This window comes from Corvus moneduloides, chromosome 22 (genome assembly GCF_009650955.1).
Source record: "Corvus moneduloides isolate bCorMon1 chromosome 22, bCorMon1.pri, whole genome shotgun sequence".
Taxonomy (NCBI): domain Eukaryota; kingdom Metazoa; phylum Chordata; class Aves; order Passeriformes; family Corvidae; genus Corvus; species Corvus moneduloides.
The window spans coordinates 857,464-877,678 of record NC_045497.1 but is presented as its reverse complement, the minus strand read 5'-3'; the positions used below and the strand labels follow the sequence as shown (position 1 = coordinate 877,678).

The 20,215-nt window shown below is 50.3% G+C and overlaps 1 protein-coding gene across 3 annotated transcripts; it reads left to right on the top strand.

Annotated features, from left to right (window-relative positions):
- The first annotated feature begins 2,945 nt into the window (after nucleotides 1-2,945).
- CA6 (carbonic anhydrase 6) lies at nucleotides 2,946-19,937 on the top strand. Of its 3 annotated transcripts, XM_032131853.1 has the most exons (10): nucleotides 2,947-3,281; nucleotides 10,006-10,097; nucleotides 11,051-11,236; nucleotides 14,534-14,682; nucleotides 15,076-15,171; nucleotides 15,685-15,751; nucleotides 16,236-16,393; nucleotides 17,264-17,387; nucleotides 18,392-18,490; nucleotides 19,010-19,937. In XM_032131853.1, exons 2-10 carry the CDS (start codon nucleotides 10,019-10,021, stop codon nucleotides 19,621-19,623), a joined length of 1,572 nt encoding a protein of 523 aa, XP_031987744.1. In that variant the 5' UTR covers nucleotides 2,947-3,281; nucleotides 10,006-10,018; the 3' UTR covers nucleotides 19,624-19,937. The 3 variants fall into 3 exon arrangements, with proteins under 3 accessions (XP_031987743.1, XP_031987744.1, XP_031987745.1); XM_032131852.1 differs by lacking the exon at nucleotides 10,006-10,097 and having other exon boundaries at nucleotides 2,946-3,281; XM_032131854.1 differs by lacking the exons at nucleotides 2,947-3,281; nucleotides 10,006-10,097 and having other exon boundaries at nucleotides 11,135-11,236; nucleotides 14,539-14,682.
- Nucleotides 19,938-20,215: the final 278 nt, after the last annotated feature.

Genomic DNA, 20,215 nt, shown 5'->3' with positions numbered 1-20,215 from the left:
AAAATCCCCGTGCGAGGGGGCGGGGCCGGCGCGGCCCACGCGGGCGGGGGGGGAGCGGGCGGGACCATGTGGAGCGGAGCGCGGGGGGCCGCGCGCGGCTGGGGTTGGAATGGACGCTGGGGATGTTCCAAGCCCCTGCCCCGGGCAGCGACTCCTTCCGCTATCCCAGCTTGCTCCAAGCCCCATCCAACCTGGCCTTGAACGCTTTCAGAGTTATCCTCCATCTGCCAGGGCCTCACCACTCTCACACGGAATTCCTTCCTAATCTCCAGTCCAAACCTGCCCTCTGTCAGTTTGAACCCATTCCCCCTTACCCTGTCACGACATGCTCTTGTAAGTAGTGTCTCCCCATCTCTCCTCTAAGTTCCCTTCAGGCACTGGATGGCCACAGTGAGGCCGCCCCAAAGCTTCTGTGCAGGCAGAACAATCCCCGTCCCTCAGCCTTTCCCCACAGCTGTGTCCATCTGGACGCTGTGTCCACTTCTGGGCTCTTCAGTGCAAGAAAGACAAGGAGCGACTGGAGGGGGTCCAGGCTGGGGTCTGGAGCATCTCCTTGATGAGAGGGACTGTGGGAGCTGGGCTTGAGAGGGTGTGGGAATAGCGAGTAAACTTGGAAAGAGGAAGGCTGGAAGGGGCGTGCGTGCATGTTTGTATTAGCTCTAGGGAAAGGTTAATTACAAACACAGTAAATACTCACTCTGATTCTGAAGCGAATAACCATCACACTTCCTGGGGTGGAGGAGGAGCACTAATGTGCTGGGCTATGACACAGCAGGAACACAAACTTTCCCAGGTGTTCTGCCTGGATCTGCACCTGGGATAGTGGAAGGTGTCCCTGCCCATGGTTGGGGTGGGATGGGTTGAGCTTTAAGGTCCCATCGACCCAAACCATTCTGGTTCTGTCTGTGAGGATATGGCAGTGCCCCGTTCACCCTGACTGTGCCAACAAAGCCATTTTATTGCTCACAGACGGGTGCAGTTTGTGCTCCTCCAGCCCTCCCTCGCCCTGCCAGCCTCTGACTGATGTATCTTCTGGGCACATTTTTCTTTCCTTCCTGAGAACATCCCCTCGGGGCAAGCTTAAAGTCTAATAAAGAGCAAAGGAAGTCTGCTGGACTGACCTTCCCGAGGCATTCCAGGCTGCCACAGTGCCCTCGGACCCCCGTGTGACCCCCAGGCTCCCTGTGGAAGCCAGGCTGCTCTGTGACAGTGCCCTGTGTGACACTGCATGCGGGATTCGTGCTTTCCCTGCACGTTCGTGTGGCTCCACAGCCATGGGTGAGGTCAAAATGCTGCTGAGATAAAGCAACATTGGGCAGGAAAAACCCTTGGAATTAAACTGTCACTTGCAGGTAGAGAATTCTTTGAAGTGCCAGCCCCCCCAAAACTGCACATTGTACCCCTCAGAGCTGTGTCCTTGGCAGCACTGGCTTATCCTGCAGCCTTACCCTTCCTGGTGGGAGGGCACGAGAGGGGAACATTTCCTGTAAAAACACATTCCAGATGCTGGAAATCATAAAGCTGGATTTTAATGCTGGTTAACTGGTGGATTAGAGATGCTTCACTATCTTTGCACTTTGTAGAAGTGCCTTTATTGCCATGAAGGAAAATCACACAGAGGTGTCAAGTCTTATAATGAGCTAAAGAAAATGGAGCACAAGAAAGCCTGAGGCTGAAATTAAACATTGTAGTAGCTGAGCAAAGGCTGATGCTGAGGTACAGCAGGGTGCTCTTTGGGGACAAAACGTATTCTGAGAGGTCATCATTAGCTCGGTGGGGGGGCAGAAATGGGTGTAAAGCAAAGCCCCTGCCTGGAGCACTGAGCTCTTGCCCTATTCCCATTCAACCAAACCGAAGCTGTGGGGGAGAACTGACCCTAGGAGACCAGCCTTGCGAGAAAGAATTCGGAGCTTGCGAGGAAGGGTTTAGGGCTTGTCCCCTGCCTGGGCTCTCCTTCCCTTGCGACCACAGAGGCAGCACACATTTCCTTGGCTGGAGGGTGAGCAATGAGCTGAGAGCTGAGAGCCTGCATTCCCCATCCTGGCAGGAGCCACGGACGCTGTGCCAGGGGTCCCGTGCGCTCCAGTGGCCCCGAGTCCCCGTGGAGACACAGCTGCAGGCACCGGGGCTGTGGTAGCTGCAGACAGAGGTGGTCAGGCATCCATGAGCACAAGCCTGGCGCTGTTCAGGTGTTGGTATAATTTTTTCCTGGATCAGCAGATTTAAAACTGCACTGTGCCGTACGTGTTAAAATTAAACTCAGAGCTGATGTTAAAAATGCCACTGCTCAGTCATGTATCCTGCCTGATTTTTGTCTTCCTTTAAAGAGCATCCCCACGGCTATGGGATATCTAGGAAGCATGGGTTTCTTTGGGAATCCGAGCTTTATCAAATACTCAGTACACTCTTAAAATATTTCGTGGTTTGGAAGTGGCCTTGTATGGCTAATGGGTGGACACTGGGGACAGAGAGTTTGGGGACACATGAAGCCTGTGCTCCCATTCGACAGCCCACTCAGGAACACTAACACAGCAGAGGAACTGCTGATGGAGCAGATGGGGAAAAACCACCTACACAGACCTGGCTCACAGGCATCCACCAGCCAGAAATGGAGGACGACTCTCACCAGCAAAATCCCTCCGCTGCAAGGCCTGGCATTCCTTGTGCTTTACAGGTAAAATTGGAAGTGTGATAAATGTCAATTTTTTGTTTGCTTGCAACACGCTGCTGAGCACAGAAGCCGAGCAGGCCAGCCTTTCCCTGCCCTGTTTAAAGCAGCTGGGCAGGAGCCTCATGAGCTTTGCAGAGTGTGAAATCACTGGTTCAGGCAGCTGAGGGTGCCAAGGTAGGAGCAGAACCACCACAGATCAGGACTTGTTTGCGATGCATTAAAGTGTTAATAACCATCAGCAGTGCAGGGCGCATTCCAGGGCGTGAGCTCTCAGAGCACCTTGAAAGCACTTCCTGAATGCTCAGGGACTTCTCTTTCTCCCCAGTGCCTCCCAGAACACCTGAAGATGTGTCTGGGTGGCTGCGTGTGCACCTCCCTCGCCCGCTCCATCCGACACTTCGGCAAGTGCCAGCCTGTTTGTGTTCTGATCAGGTTCCTTTGGGAGGGCAGCTCTGCATCTCAGGGAACCAGGCTCTGCACCTCACTCCAGTCCGGGTGGGATCTCCGGAGGGAAGCCATCGGATGCAGAAGTCAGCACTCTGTCCCTCAGATTTCTGCTCTTCGTTGACCCTGCAGATCCTGGTGTTTTTAAGGAACGCTCATTGGAAAGGTAATGGCAGAGTCTGACTAATGCTCTTTCTGGGTATCTATTAAATTGTGGAGTGACTGTTTAAGATGTTTTCTTCCAGGCATTCAGAACCTCCTCAGACTTGACTTTACATCCTTCTCTCTCACTTTTCATCTCATTTTCTGCCATGCCTTTGTCTCACAGCTTCACCCTGCAATGAGGCACACGGGCTTTAGGCACATGAATAGTGAAACAGCTGGAGGTGACAGACCTCATGGCTTGCTTAATGCTCTTAACTTCCAGCACGTCTCTTCATTATCCTGTCTTCTCCCAGGGCTTTGGAGAAGGACTGGCTAGTCCATACTGGTTAGTGTGGACACAGGTTTGTGTGCAGTGTGGGTCCTTCCTCAGCCTTCACAAGTACACGAGGGCTGTGTGAGACACTCAGGTGGTACCAGGCAGAATATTCTTTACTCCTGTAAATGCTAACCTACATATACAACTACTACATCCATTTTCAGGGTGTGGGGAATGGTCATTTGGAAGGAAACCAATAGGAATCGATTAGCCATTAAGAAATAGTATTTGGTGTTTAGGGTTGGAGTTTTTTTGAATGATAACCTGAAAAAAAACCAAAAAAAAAAAACCACCAAAAAAAAGAAAAGTAGTCCAATAACAACTCATTTGTTTCCTTAATGAGTGCAAAATACTTATGTAAAGTACAAGAGTTATCAAGCAGGATTCTCTTGCCACAGAACAGGTACAGCACAGACAGTAGGATTTAAATTTCCTTCATGTTGTCTTCCTGTCTTGAAATTCAACCTCATTCTCATGGGAAACACTTTTAGCTCTCATCATCACTTTTAGCTCCTCAGAATGCAGTGGTGATGAGGTGCTGGGAGAGGAGGCACTGGGGGCACTTTGCTCCTTCTGAAGGTCCCTGCAGTGACCTTGCCTGCAGAAGAAAACACTGCAGAGCTGAGCAAGCAAACGCTGGGGCAGTGATGAGCTCAGGAGAGCAGGGACCGGTTTCTTGGTCACTGAAACTGGGTGCATCTGTCCTCAGTTTGGATCTCTGAATGCATCTCACTGAAGTCTGCTTTTATGATCAAGAGGAACAGGCATGCCTGGGTTGGCACCAAAGGTACCCATATAGAACACAGCTTCTCTGGCAAGGCTGGTTTCCTGCGTGGGCTAGAAAGGAAGTTTAAGGTAGCATCTCCTTACAGTCACATTTTGATTCTACCACTGCATTTCTTAATCCTAATCCACACTTGTGCTGCCTTCCCTACCTTCCACATCTATCAGCAAAGTCCTCTGATATTTTCAGAAAATCTCTGCAGAAGCTTTTTCCTCAGGCCAGGCCTCTGACAAAGGATCTCTTCCAAAGCCTCTCTGGTCCTGCTGTAATCTCAGCTTTCCCCATCTTTTCCCCTCTTTTACCATGGATTTTTTTTCTCTTGGGAAAACAAGCACAACCTATTCCTCAGGTGTGGCCTCTTCATCAGGTGCTGAGTGAGCTGCACCTTTCTGATCCCTTATCTCTCAGCAGCTGCTCTTTGCCCTGGGGGGTGAAGGTCCTGCACTCTGGTCCTGTAGCAGGCTCTTCTCTCCCTGGAGGGCTGATTGCCATGTCTTTGGAGAGCTTGGAGAGTGGTGTCCCCCTCTCTTGGGATCACTGCATTGCTCTGCCCTGCTGAGCTGTGCAGGGGTTAATGAATTCGTGCTTATATAGCTTTTTGAAGATGAAAAGTGCCATGGAAGGGCTCTGTTATTGTTACCATGTATGAAGAGGTCTGTACCAGACCCAACTGTATTGTGTTTGGCCACTGGATGTCACAGCTGCTCAACACACAATGCAGAAAGGAAAAGTGCTTACCCAGCAATGGGCAGCAGCAGTTTCCAGAGCCTTTCCTTGTTCTGTGCACTGTTTGTTTGTTAAGGGGCTTGGGGTCTTCTCCTCTGTTTGTGCACTGCTGATGTTGATTTTCAGAGAGATTGAGCAGCAATTGTGCTTCCTCTGCCTGCCATTACACCGGGAGATCAGGAGCAAACGGAACACTTTTAAGGGGAGCAGTGCAGATAGGTGTAATTCACCAATAGCACCGTGAACAGGTATTGGCACACGCTGCCAAGCTGCTTTGTCACAGAGTCATTCCTCCTCTATCCCATGCAGTGCACAGCACAGAGCCCTGGGATGATGGAAACATTTCTCTGAGACCCTCTCTCGACACAGCTCCTTCAATCCTCACACTCAATGCAGTGGGAAGTTTGGCCTCCCCCTTCCTAATCCTCCCTTCTTGCTTTGCTTTCTTCCAAAGTCTCAAGCAGAGATCCAGAACATGAAATCCCTTTCAGCGAAGTCTGTAGAGCAGCTCTAAAGAGGCATTACAAGAGCTGTATTGACGTTTCCTGGAAATGGAAATGAAGGGGGATTATTTGACCGTGTTCTCTCATTTTTATAGCATCACATTGTCCTTTCCTCCACCTTGGGGAAATGGCACTGAAAGGCTGCTCCTGCCCATGGTACAGCGAGGTGATAACCACCCCAGAAGTGATGTGAACATTAAAAACAGAACACTATTTTAAGATAATCCAAGGGTTATAGCTATAACTAAGAGTAATTGGCTGAAACTGAGCAAAAGAAAATTTAGGTTGACAATGAACTGCAGGTAGCTAATGCTGAGATCTGTTAGACCGTGAAATGGAATTCACAGAGGAAACCTCTCTGCTTTCAAATGGGCAAATCCTGCCTTTAGGAGCACTGGTGTAGATCTCTGGTGTCTGTCTCTGACTGCCTCAAAGCCCATTTCTACCACAAAGCTTCAGCAGAATCAATAAAGGTGTCTGAATTTGTATCAGAAGAAAGTAAGAAGGTGTCCCTGCCCATGGCAGAGGGTTGGACTAGATGTTTTTTAAGGTGCCTTCCAAACCCAACCATTCTGTGATTCTATGATTAAATTTAGTCAAATACATCAAAATATTATATAAGATGAAGGAGGTCTAAAGGGATTGTGTGAACTGGAGAAATGAATTCCAGCGCTTTTCTACCTCTGTGATCTCTGTATGTACTTGAAAACCAGGGGCAAAAAGGGGGGAAAAAAAAAACCATGGGCAAAATTTCAAAGAAAAGAGGGCCAGTTTTGGAAATAAGATGTAGAAACATTACAGGAATTGTTGAATAAAAGAATCTCATGTTTCAATCTGCACAGCTATTGTCAGCTTTCCTCAGGGGTCTGGGCCTGCCAGCACTGGCTGATCTTTGTCTTTCATAAAACTTGTGTAGGCTCTGGATACTTTCATTCATCCAGCACAACCTCAGCAGAGAGGGCTCTGTTTGAAGAGGTTTTAGACTCACTTAGAAAAACCTGGATAGCCTGACTGAAGGTACTCTGTCCATCTCACTTCAAACAGCCTCTTCCTGGTCAAATGTTTGCTGGTCTGGGGAGTGATGCAGCTCTTACTGCAAGCCCTGCCCGAATTCCTGCTGATTCAGAGGCAGAGGAGTTAACCCTTTCAAGTTCTGGGTCAAAGGAGCACTGAGGTTTGAGCCAGCTACTTCAATGCCCTGTCAAGGTTTTAATGTGGCCACCAATACTCAGAATGTCAGACTTGAGCTGAGCTTTAGGCCAGCGAGGACAGAGAGAATAGCCTGGGAGAATCAGGATTTAAAAGATGGCAAAGAGTCAGGGAAAACTGTAGAGATAAAAGTGAAGTGCATGGAAGCCAATGATGTGGGATAAAAGGCTTATTTCCTACTGCAGTCGAGGCGGGAGGGGGAAGGCTGGAGTCTGTGTGAAAGTTCCCTGCCCTTGGGAAGAAATCATGCCAAGAATATTCATGGCTGATATATACAGCATCAGATTTTATCACTGGCTAAATCTCAGCGCAGAGATGAGTCCTGTTACAGTCTTCACCTGTGAACCCCCAGTTCACCTCAGGCATGGAGTTCCCAGGCACTTTGTCCATATTTCTCTCTAGCAATTATATCCAGGTAGCAAAAGAGCTGACCAAGACAAGCCTCAGGCCAGCCAGATTTAACACCACATACATTAAAAAAGCTCCAAGATCCAGTAACCAGTGGTGGACGTGGGCAATACGTTATATGGGAGAAGGACTTCCATAATATTCAGCTTGTAGTTAGAAGCTTAATATCCAAATACATTTAAATCACTTAATTAGAATTATTGTTCTGTCCTAACCCCAAAACAAATTCATGCTTTGTGCCCTTAGTAAATCCTTTCCACAGACTGCTGTCTTCATAGAATCACAGAATGGTTTGGGTTAGAAGGGACTTTAAAGACAATAATTTGAGCTACCAGAGATGTGGGTTTTGGATGTGCTGAGCACCCACAGCTCCTGCTGATGTCAAGTGAAATGTCACAAATGTTGCAAAAGCTCCATTAAAAATTAATTCACTGTCATCTCCAGTTTCCTGGCACTGGTACATTCCCGAATGGGCTTTAGTTCAAGTCCTTTGTGCAGACTGGGCTGGCTGATCAATAAAGCACAGGCAAGGGAAGCAGCTTGTCACCGTGTGACATCCATTTCCACTCCCCTGGTGCCCTCACAGGCAGGTGACAGGAGAGGTGCTCCAAGCAGAGGTCAGCTCCTGTGCCTGACTCTTCACGCCCTCCTGTGCTGCTGTGTGGAATCCTGAAGTGCAAAGAGGTATAAACCCCCAAAATTTCACCCTCAGCTAATTTCAAAGCCTATTTACACAACTGGATACACAAGGATTAAGAAGTGCATTGCAGGGCATGTTTGCTTAGTTTGGTCCATACACAGTTCAGTGCAACCGTCAGAATAAATGACTTCTTTGGAGGAGAGAGGGGAAAAAACACATTTGGTTAATCAGCTCAATATTGCACCAGTTCCCAAAGATTAAATAGGCACTGCACCAACAGCAAACCAGGAAAGGCCTTTTAATGTTAACAATTCACTTGCAAAGAACAAAATTTTGAGTAGAAGACCTGCTTCTGTTCTGCAGCACAGAAACCTGAGTTCCCATGGCACCTGTAGCTCACTTGTGGCTCTTAGTGTTGAATTGCTGTTATTATTCATAGAATGGCTTGGGTTGGAAGGAGATCCTGAGGAGCAGCTTGTTCCAACCCCCCACCATGGGCAGGAACACCTTCCACTATCCCCAGCTGTTCCAAGTGCTGTCCAACCTGTCCTTGGACACTCCCAGGGATGGGGCACCTGGGGCAGTTGTGCCCCAGGTACCAACTGTGAAGAAAGAAGTGAATGGAGGGTGGTTCATACTCAGCGAGGCAGAAAAATCTTTCCTCACCCACCTCACTGCCCCCAACTGCCTGTGCTGCAGCATCTCGGGGCCTGTCCTGCCCAAACTGCCACCCAAACTGCCCCAAACTGCCCCAAACTGCCCCAAACTGCCCCAAACTGCCACACCAGGTCTGGGCTTGGGACCCTTCTGTGCAGCTCAACTGACCCTCACCCCTAGACTCACCTGAGTCACCTCGCTGAGTGACTGAAAATCACCTTGTTCCTGAAAATAATTGCCAATTTTATAACAAGAGGCAGGCACACTGCAAACAGAAGTGTTGAGATATCACTGATCTGAGCTGCCTTGCCTTGTGTTTAATATTGCTGCCTGACACCTAAAACCAACAGCCAAGCTATGCTGCTTTTGTTGGAATCGCTAGTTCTTTTCCATAGAAGGTAAAAATTCCATTCCTGGGGAGATTTCTGCTCCCCTTTTGTTTTGGAACCGTGGGTTTAGGAGCTGGGGGCCACGGCTGGGAAGAAAGGGCTGGCAGCAGTGTGTCATTCCTGGAGGGAGGAGGAGGTTTTTCAAAAGGAATGGCATTTGCCTGGTGACAGGATACAAAAAGGCAGGCAGAGAATCCGTGGTCTGTTCCCTGTTCTGCCAAAGGACTTTTACTGGACCATAGACAAGTATTTGCTTGGGACACATTTTTAAGGAAATCAAGTGTCTGAAGAGATACAGAAGTCCACAAGAGCATTTAGACACCTGTCACCTGCTCGTTTTTATTTGCATTCCTGTATGTTTTTTGAAAAGCCATCAGGGTTTCAGTCTCTTGTATGGTGCCTGTATCTTTCAAGTCTGAATGGTTTTTGAGAGCTCTGAGTTTTTCAAAGGTTGCAAATCTCTCCCATTCAAAACTGGATTTTCAGTGATGAGGGAAGGTGCTGAAAGTTGAATGCTAAGGCTCAGGGGTGTGGAGTGCTTTTAAACGCAGTCTCAGGAGTCTGATTTTCAGACAAGCTTATAAGTGTCCACAGTTTCGATTTCTGGTAAGATTATGAATGCTCTGCACTTTTGAAATCCAGTCCTCTAAATGCCCTCTGCCTTGGCTCCTTGCTCTGTGTAAAGGGAAGCAGGTCTGAGAGCCGGGCTGGGTATTTTTGCTTACAGAGCACTGCTGCACCGGTACTTGCAGCGAGCAGCTTTTCAGCCCATTCATGGGGAATGAACGGACAGGAAAAGCGGCCAGAGCTGGGCAGCAGCCGGGGTCAGACAGCGACCCCGAGGGCATCAGCTTTGGCCATCGGGGGAAACGCGTCCCCTCTGCAGGGCCAGCTCAGCCAAGGGGGTCAGCAGAGCTGACCGGCCGGACAGATTGTCTGCGGGCATCGTTGGTGTTACTGCCTGGGGTGGGCGAGGAGAAGGGCAGGAGAGGTGCTGGAAAGGCCAGACCCGCAGTAAATCAGCATTTAGTGGGGGGTTGTCAGCATCTTGAGGGTGTTCTGCAGCAATCACTCCCCTGGGCTCTGGCTGCAGGTACAACACGGACATGCTGATGGCAGCGCTCCTGCTCCGCCTGCTCCTGGCGCCTCTCAGCCACACCCACGAGGTGCCCTGGACATACAAAGGTAACGAAAAACGGGGCTGCTTTGGGGCTGCTGCTGCTCAAGAGGCTCCCTTCCCTTTTATGCTGCAGAAGCAGCCTGGCTGTCCCTTAGCGAGAGATCACAGAGCAGCTAATTTATTCCACTTTATTGATGCCTCTGTGTCTTGAAAGTGATTCTCCTCAATGTCACCTCTTTTTACTCCTTTGTGTGGTTAGGACACATTATCAGGGTTGGCAGCACAACGAGGTTCAAACAATGGGGGAAACCTTCAGAATGTGTTAGAAGAAAAGCTGCCCTTTGGGTGATCCTGGAAGGAAAAGCTTTAAATACTGCCTGCTTCTTATTTTATTGTCATATCCCAGGCAGTACAGAGCACTGAGAAGTACTTATTTAGGTATTTATATTTTTGGGGGGAAATTTTATCTAAATTTCATTTGTCAGGGGGTTGTTTGCAGAACTCACTGAAGTAAGTGTTAATCCTTTTACGATCTTCAGTGGGCTAAGCTAAAACAAAGGATATTGCTGAAGAGTTGCAATAATGCAATTGCTCTCTCTGTAGTTAAAAATAACTAATTGCTGTCAGTTCCTGATCCTAAGCTGAGCCTTCCTGCCTGTTGCTCTGATCCTATTCACACGCTGGTTAAGAAGCCAATTCCACACCTCTGGCAGTCGGGACCCGTTTAAATCCCCATTTCCATGTAAACACCGCTCCTCTTCTGCTGGAGGTTCAGTCTCCAGCCATCACTGAGCTGCTGCTGCAATGCAGGTTTCTTACTTTGCAGCACAGTTGTCCTGCAGACACAATAATGTGCATTTTCACTCTGGGGAAGGCAAAGCAACCTTTCATGGCTGCAGTTCCTGGTGTTACAATAATTAGATTGGCATTTCCTGCTGGCAGGTGAGGAGAGTTCTCTGATTCCTGACTAACAGCACTTCCCCCCGCGCCCCTGTCACCTCCCTTGCCTCCCCTCCAGGAGAAGGAGAGCTGGACGAAGAGCACTGGGGACAGCACTTCCCAGACTGTGCTGGCAAGCAGCAATCTCCAATCGACATCCAGAGGAGAAAAGTGAGGTACAACCCCCTGCTGCTGCAGCTGGAGCTCGGTGGCTACGATGGGCCCTTGCAGGGGCAGTTCAGGATGACCAACAATGGCCACTCTGGTAAGGCTGGGGGGTGTCAGGCTCAGGGCACTGCAGGAGCAGATCTCTTGTTTTAGCTATGGAAATGCACTCACAGACAATGCCCTTTTCTTGAACTCACTCTGCCATCTCACTTCGTTCTGCTCTCTTGGGTTTGCTGTTTTCCTCACTCGCCCAGGAAAGCTCTCCAGAAATACATAAATAAACCAGACAAATAAAAGGCAGCTAGGTCTCTGCAAGGTGTTTTCTCTGTTGGACATGAAAAAGGGATAAAATGCATCTGGAGAATTCTAGATTGACCCTTTCCTTTAATGTGCTACGAGACAACAGGACTGCAGCAGTGAGTGGTGTTTGGGCCACACTGACTCCTCTGCATTCAGAAAAATGCATCTCTTGGCCTGTATGTTAATAAGAAGTGACAGGAATGGAAACCTTTGCATCCCAGGTTTGGTTGGATGTAGGTCACCCAGAGTACCACACAGAGCAGGATCCCTCCCTCACAGCCAGAGGATTGGTATTTTGGGGCTCAGGAAGGGAAACTGAAGCACAGCACATGTTAAAAGCCTGGCCTTTGGCTGCACAGTTTCAGGGCAAGGCTTACAATTTAGGAGATCCCAGATTCCCCTGCTGCAATCTGTAATTCATTGCCTAAATAATTCATCAGCTGGTACTGTTGGGATAATGCCTTTGGACTACAGATAAGCAATGAGAGAATTTTCTGGCGGCTGCAGTGGAGAGGATGAGTGCTTTTGGGAAGGCGTTGGGAACATAAAGCTGTCGGCTCTTGAATGCTGCACAACAGCTCTTCCTTGCTCTCTGTAACAAGGAGGGAGAAAAACGGTGTGAGGGCAGCGCAGTGGAGAGGTGAGACAAAGTGCCAGCAGAGGAAGACTGTTGTGATTGTGTTCCTGAAAATTGTACCTCCTTTTGTGTTGCCACACAGACTCAGCGTTCAGCTCGAAGCTCTCCTGTCAGCACTACTGCCCTGCCTGCCTAGACATTAATTCTTGCAGGTTTAGCTTTTTTGACTGAGCGTGTGTATTTGCCCAGTCTTTTGTTAACTTCCCAACAATGATTTTCTGATGCGGGGCAGTTTCCTAAAGCACAAAGACAAACGAGTGTCCCTATTCACAGCTCCTGTGAGTCAGGCTGGGGTTTTCTATTGGCTTCAGTGAGATGGGACGGGGCAGCAGAACCTCTCAGGGAAAACACTCAGCAGATTTGAAAGGGACAGGCGAGGGATTTATCAGCAGGACTCTCCTTACAGGCTCTCAGAGCCAAACCCCAAATGTCTCACCCAGGAAACCAGGTTCATTTTCTCTGTAGCTGTGTTAGCACCAAGCTAAACCCCACCTGCTAAGGCCTGTTTGCTGTGGTGTGAGTCTGGGTGCAGACACTCACACACAGAGCCTTGGGTTAACAAAACCTTTTGTATTTGGACCTTTCTTTTCGTTTTAAAGAGGGTTGGTCCTCTAGCTGGTAGCGAGGACAAGCACAGCTCTGAAAAATTAAAATATCATCCATGTGTGCATCTTCCTCCAGGGGCAGATTTAAGTGGGACCTGAAGTGTGCCCCTCGTTCACTCGGCCTCCTCAGGGGCAGAGCTGGGCAGGCAGGCTGGCTGTGTGCGCTGTGCCTGCAGGGCAGGGCTGGGCAGAGTCCAGTCTGCAGAGCAGGAACGCTGGGGAAGGCTCGGCTGCACTCTCACTGCACAGCCCCAGCTCATCCTGATGCCTTTTCCTGGTCTTAAAATCAAGAGGCATACACGGTTAGAAGGGGAAAAGGGATTTTACCTTGGGATTTATTTTTAAGGATCCTCAGGTGCACACGTCCAGGTCATATGCATCGAGATGCACCCCGCCCAGTCTGTCTCTGTCTGTGTCTCTGTGTCTCCCAACATTGGGTATAACATTATAGGTGTTACTAATTAGCAGATCTATCACAGATTCCCCAATGAGAGGCTCGAGTGAGCCCCCCTCCCCAAGGAACCTTCCCCTGGATGGTTCTATCTTGGTTTACAGGATGTGTTCTGGAGAGGACCTTGGGCTCTGGGGCACACTGATCCCTGGCTACGAAGCTTCTAAAATGTTGAGTCTCTTAGCTTGACAAACAAGTCCAAGAATGTAGGCAAAAAGCACTGGGAATACAGAAGCTGTAAAAAAGTATAACAGGGGTATAAAAGAAAAGGCAAAAATCTTCATGGCATCAATCCTCCACCGCCTGGCAGAGCCAGAGCAAAGCAGGAGCGAGGCACTGCCAGCTCAGAGCAGTCACACTTGCCACTCACCTCCACATGGGTGAAAAGTAGCAGCAAACCAGGCTATTCCCTACCTTCGTGCTTGCAGCAAATATTTGCTTAGAATATCTTAGAGGAGCCTTAAGCTTGTTACAAACTCACAACACGATTCCCTGGCTGTGTTTTGTAGAAAGTAGAAACCCTGGTGAGGTGCTTGAAGTAAATAACCCTCATTATGGAAGGCAGTCAGCAGGGAACTTGTGAAGAAGGTAGATTTTTTTTATCCCTCCCACTCTAGACCCTTTGGGATATTACAAGGAAGCATGCTTTCATCCTGTCTGTCTATAAACAGTTCACAAACAAAAGCAACTCCTCAGAAACCCAAACTATGACTAATGAATAATGTGCTGGGCTGCATTTTGCAAGGAGGGTTGCTAGTTTTTATGACATGCTGGGGGCCTCCATTTAGATGAGGCAATTCTCCACTTTCGCTCCCAGGTTTATTAACATAATCTATGATTTGTGGCAGGGAATTAGCAGAAGACAAAGGGTTTGTGACTACTCCTTGGCAAGGAGAAGAAAAGAGGTTTGTCTCCATGAATCCTTCAAGCAATGACACAGCCTTTTCAAACCTACAGGGCTCTCCCAGAATGGCTGGGCCTCAAAAATGCAGAGTCCAGAACACTGGGAATTATGGTGACAGATGAGGCCACGCACTGTGTTGATTCCTATTCCCCTTTTCTGCCTTGGAAAGGAAGTGGTTAACAAATCTGTGCAAGATGTGCTGTGCAGTATGAGAGCTGAGCATTAAAGCCTTTCTTTCGTGCCTAATGCCAAACCCAGAGCTGCTCAGGGAGAAGGAGTCTGCAGGCACTGCTGAGTGCCCAGTCCTGGTGTGCTGCACGAGCCTGAGCCCAGGAAAGGTTTTAAGCACACCCAGCTTTAAACTTCAGTGTTTTCCCTCCCATACTGGGGTCGTGACTGTGCCTGCTCATTTCAGGGGTGCCACTGGCACTGTAGGAACCACCACAGGCGTGGGCAGGGCTGCACGCTCTGCTGTCTCCAGTGCTGTTATTTTTCAGTTCAGATCGATTTGCCACCCACCATGAACATCTCCAGAGGGCTCCCAGGTGTCTATACAGCTGTCCAGATGCACCTGCACTGGGGTGGGCTGGACCTGGAGACCAGTGGCTCCGAGCACACCATCGATGGGATGAGATACTTCGCCGAGGTTCGTGTGGCACAGGGGCTGCAGGGAGGGGGCTCTGGGCCTCTCACGCTGGGAAACCGGGAGCTGCAGGAAGAGCCTGCAGGAAGCAATGCAGAGGCACGGGGGGAAACCAGGGCTCCCACAAGGGTGGGTGGTTGGTGCAGTGGGAGGGCTGAGCCTGATGGTGCTGGCACAGAGGGCTCCAAGAAAAGCCAGGGCAAGAGCACTCGTGTCCTTCAGAGCTGGAGCTGCTCCCCCAGAGTCACCACAAACCTGTTAAACCAAAGGTCCCTTTGGCCTGCTAGGAGGCACAAACAGCAGGAGTTTGGGTGGTGAATGTCCCTTCAGTCTGTTCCTCTAAAGCACCCAGAAGCCATTCATCACTTTTCGGTAAAAGACTCTCTCTCCCGACAGCTGCACATTGTCCACTACAACTCTGCTAACTACTCAAGCTTTGAGGAAGCCAAAGACAAGCCCCAGGGGCTGGCTGTGCTGGCCTTCCTGTACTCGGTAGGTGTGACCCCGGGCTGGGGGCAGGGGGCACTGGCTGAAACCTCCCTCAGGCACAAGCAGCCGTGCCACCTTTGTACAGCTGTCCCAAGGGATGGTGCCTGACACCTCTGTAGGAAGCTGTGCTGCTTCCCCTGGGCCGTCTGGGCTTCACAAGCACCAGCCAATACCACTTGGGAGCCCCAGAAAACTGCCCCATAACTAGTATTATATATACATATATATATAAAGCAGTATCAGGTGTGGCAGCTGGGGTTTCCCTGCTGTGCCTCCCAAGCCTTGCTCTGCTTTGCAGTGGGAACACTTGATTCAGTGTGGATTTAAAAGTAGTGAAAAAGAGTCCTGTTCACTGTTCTACCCAAGCTGTACAGGGCTGACCACGCCTTGCATTGCCCGGCCTATCAGGAGATCTGTGGTGGTCTCCCGGTTCATCAATTAGCCCCTCCCAGCTGATTAGCAGTGAGAAGGACAGGCAGGTCACGCCTTTTGACCAAGTGTCTGTGCTATGTTTAGGATGGGCACTTTGAGAACACCTACTACAGCGAGTTCATTTCCAAACTGGCAAGAATCAGGTTTGCAGGTAAGAGCTGGGAACGCCCTTCTCTGTCCCTGATGCTCTCACAGCCCGTGTGTACACGCTGGGGCTGGGAACATCCTCAGCCCTGCACAACTCCAGCCCAGCCCAGCCCAGCCCAGCCCAGGGCGGTGGGGAAGGTTCCCAGGGCAGCAATAAATACATCCTGGAGGTCTGTGCAATGCACTGCAGCACCAAATATCAGCTTCCTGCAGCCTGCACACCCATTAATGCCTCCTGGGAGCACCCCCAGGGACTGGCAGAGCACTGAGAGCAGCTGCCACCATCCCCAGGACCCAAATATCTCTGACTGACAAACCACAAATCCAGAAAGGGCCATTCATTCCTCTCCATCTCCATCCAGTTGCACCAAAGGTCTAATGAGCCAGTGCTCTGGGCAGGGGGATGTGCCAACCCCAGCTCTGAGAGCACTTTCACCTCTCTTCCCTCCCCATTATCTTCTAATACCATCTCTCTGCTTCCTTTTGAGGTCAATCAACAATGCTCAGTTCTCTGGACGTCCAAGCCATGCTGCCAGAAAACCTTGCACACTTCTACAGGTACCAGGGCTCCCTGACCACCCCCCCGTGCTCCGAGAGCGTCATCTGGACCATCTTCCACTCCCCAATTGTCCTGTCACATGCACAGGTCAGTGCTGGCTGTCACCAGCTTCTCTTCCCTCCACACCTTTCCTTTTCTGTCCTCCAGGGATCTTGGGAACAGAAGAGCTCTTAGGGCATCTCTCATACAGAGCTTTTGGGATGGATTCCTGAGCAACTGGAGTTACCGGTGGCTGTGATTCTACATCACAGCAGGGTCAGGCTGTGTAGCAGGTGACCCGAGGTCTGGTGACTGATAACAAAACTCTCTGCTCAGTTAATCTCAGGCACTCTGAAGCACTATAGAAAGGAAGAGACCAGTGAGAATTAACAAGGCAAAAACTACTGCAAGAGAGTCCCCCTGAAAAGAAAAAAAAACAAAAAAGAGCCATTCATAGCATTAAAATAATTACAGAATAATTGGCAGATTTTAGAAGGTATTTCAGGGGGTTTCCTTGTCTAGACTTACACTGAAAGTAATGCTTTAAAGTTAATAAATAATAAAGAAGCATCAGAAACATTTTCTTCCAGGAGAAGAACAAGATAAAACTGAGACCACAGTAGTGGGGGATCACAGTGTGCTCTCTTTGAAAAAGAAACACTCTTTTTGGCAGGGAAGGCTGCAACGCACTTGTGAGAAAGGTACAGAATAGCAGCAAAATCTCCATCCGTGCATATCATCAGGCAGGTGTTCAGAACTCCCCCCAGGCCAAATGCCTTTATCATGAATTACCTGATAAGAGCCTCACGTTCTGTTCCTTTCCCTCGCTGCTACTCAGCAAGAGACCCTGAGGACTCCTCTCTAACGAGTTGCTCAGCCTCATCCCGAGCTGCAGGATGTGCACTGCAGCTCCAGGCAGAGCTGCTGCTGTGCCCAGCCCTCTGTGATGTCCCTGTGGTGTCCCTGTGCTGTCCCCAGATCCGGCTCCTGGAGAACTCCCTGCTGGACTGGCACAACCGCACCCTGCGCAACGACTACCGGCACGTGCAGCCGCTGCAGGGCCGCGTGGTGGAGGCCTCCTTCCGAGCCCACCGCGCCCAGGGTAAGGGCCACAGGACCCAGCACACCTGGGGAAGGTGGTGAACTGCAGGTGATTTCAGCTGGATGTGCTGGAACCCCCCATCCCGGGAGCAGCAGTGTCCCTGCTCAGGTGGAGGTGCCCATTGTGTTCCTGATTGTCCTCAGGTGTCCCCATTGTGTTCCTGAGTGTCCTCAGGTGTCCCCATTGTGTTCCTGAGTGTCCTCAGCTGTGCCCATTGTGTTCCTGATTGTCCTCAGCTGTGCCCATTGTGTTCCCGATTGTCCTCAGGTGTTGCCCATTGTGTTCCTGATTGTCCTCAGGTGTCCCCATTGTGTTCCTGAGTGTCCTCAGGTGTTGCCCATTGTGTTCCTGAGTGTCCTCAGGTGTTGCCCATTGTGTTCCTGATTGTCCTCAGGTGATCCCATTGTGTTCCTGATTGTCCTCAGGTGACCCCATTGTGTTCCTGATTGTCCTCAGGTGATCCCATTGTGTTCCTGATTGTCCTCAGGTGTCCCCATTGTGTTCCCGATTGTCCTCAGCTGTGTCCATTGTGTTCCTGATTGTCCTCAGGTGTGCCCATTGTGTTCCTGATTGTCCTCAGGTGACCCCATTGTGTTCCTGAGTGTCCTCAGGTGTCCCCATTGTGTTCCTGAGTGTCCTCAGGTGTCCCCATTGTATTCCTGATTGTCCTCAGGTGTGCCCACTGTGCCCCCAGTTGTCCTCAGCTGTGGCCATTGTGCCCCCATTGTGCCTCCCTGCTGGCACCCTGTGTTTAAGGTGTGTGCCAGCCCTGCCTTTTGAGTGTCACACACCTCCAGGGTCGCTGGTGCTACCTGGCACCACGTCAGGACCCTCAGCTCAGGTGTGTCTGGTGCTTGGACCGTGTGGGAACAGCTCTGGCTGAGCAGCCAGGCACCACACAGAGGAGAGAAGCTGCATTTTAAAACTAAGGGTTTGCTCAGACTAGAAAATGTACCACACGTAGGCCCCAGGCTTCTGTAAGTTCAGCTGTCTGATTGCTCTAGCCCAGTGTCATCCAGAGGAGTTCACCCTCAGGCTGGACCAAATCCAGATGCAGCTCCAAGACATGAAGACAGAGCTGCTGAATGGACTGAGCCACACAGGTGAGAAACACAGGCTGAGTCCAGCTTACCTTGTGAGGATGAGGAGCCCGTGCCCTGCCGACCCTGGTGGCCTAAATCATTGACAGGTTTGGTACTGACACCCACAGGTAGAATTTTGTCCCATATCTGGGCCTGCTGATGGAAATCCTGTATCATGAGGGCCAGCCCTAACCCAGCTACTCCCACAGCAGCTGCAGCTTTCTCCTGCCACATGGGAGCCCATTTTTACAGACAAGTGAAAAATTTCAGCTCACAGTTCCCCCGGGATAAACAATCATCCTCTCTATTTTACACAACATGAGAAAAGAGGAGGAAGGAGGGAAAAAAGTGATTTCCCTAAACAGTTGGGTGGGGGAGCTCAGCTCAGCTTTTCATCATTTCCAGCCCCTTCCCTGCTGGCACAACACACACCAGTAACTGGAAAGCTCAGACTACACAGCCCTCAGTTCTGTGGGTGTATTCTCCAGGATTTGGACTTATTTACAGGAAATGTAACTGCTGGCTTTTTGGTTATTTCAGGTACGAAATCCAGCACCTTTCCAGCTTTCTACTTCCCCGTGGAAAACATTGAGAGCTTTGTGGAGGTCCATCCCCTCCGTGCTGTGTCCCTCCAAGCCTTCACCTTGTGTTTCTGGAGCAGAGCCCAGCCCGCCGGCAGCCAGACCATCCTGTCCTACTCCACTGGGGAGAGTGACCACGAGCTGCTGGTGACCGTGGGCGCAGAGCTGGGGCTCTGGATCGGAGGCCACTTCCTCAGCTTCCCCCTGCAGCACGAGGCGCAGGACTGGCTGCACCACTGCGTGACCTGGGCCTCCCAGGCGGGAGCGGCCAACCTCTGGCTCAACGGGGCAGCTGGCAAAGCACAGAGTGTCCAGAAGGGCTACGTGAGCCAGGCTGGGGGGACACTGGTCCTTGGCAAAGACAGGGACACTCTGCTGGGGACGTTCTCCAATGGTTTTGCAGGGTGGATGACGCAGGTGAACCTGTGGAGCCGAGTCCTCAGCGCCGCAGAGGTTCGGGCGCTGGCGCTGTGCAAAGCAGAGCAGCTCAAGGGGGACGTCATAGCCTGGGGACAGACCCCCATGGCCCTCCTCGGGGGGGTGCTTCTGCACAATGACACCAGCTGCCACTGATCCCAACCTCTGGGGTTTTTTTGTTGGGAAAACTGAGAAAATCTGAGATTGTTTGCTTGTTTCTGCTCCTGCTTTGTGTAGGCTCACTAAGCACCTCCTGGTGCTCTGGCATGTTTTTCCAAGAGAGCAAAGCCTCCATCAGTGAGATAGAGGCAAAGAACTGCAGGATTTGGCACAGTCCAGCACCCTGGGTTGTTACATCCCTGCTGAGGGGTTGATTTAGGTCCCCATATATGGATCTTTCTTCATGCCAAAGAGCTGCTCTCTGGTCAAAGGAGCCACTTCCTCAAATAAAATTTCTCTCCCATCCTTCACGCAGTCTGTGTCTCACCATCTTCCCTGCATGTGTCCTTCCTTCTGTTTGTCACCATCAGCTCACCACCCCTTTCCCTTGCAGTCGTATCCCACAGGAGGGGGGGATGTAAGGCCCTGGCAGGACAGGTCTTGGGACAGGCCCTGTGCAGTCCCTGTGTCTTGGCTGAGGACATGACTTTGCCTCCTTTTCTGTAGTGGATGTAGAGACAGAGCATAGAAACAGCTCCTTTTCCAACATTTACATATCACAAATTTGAGGGCAGAGATATTACATATA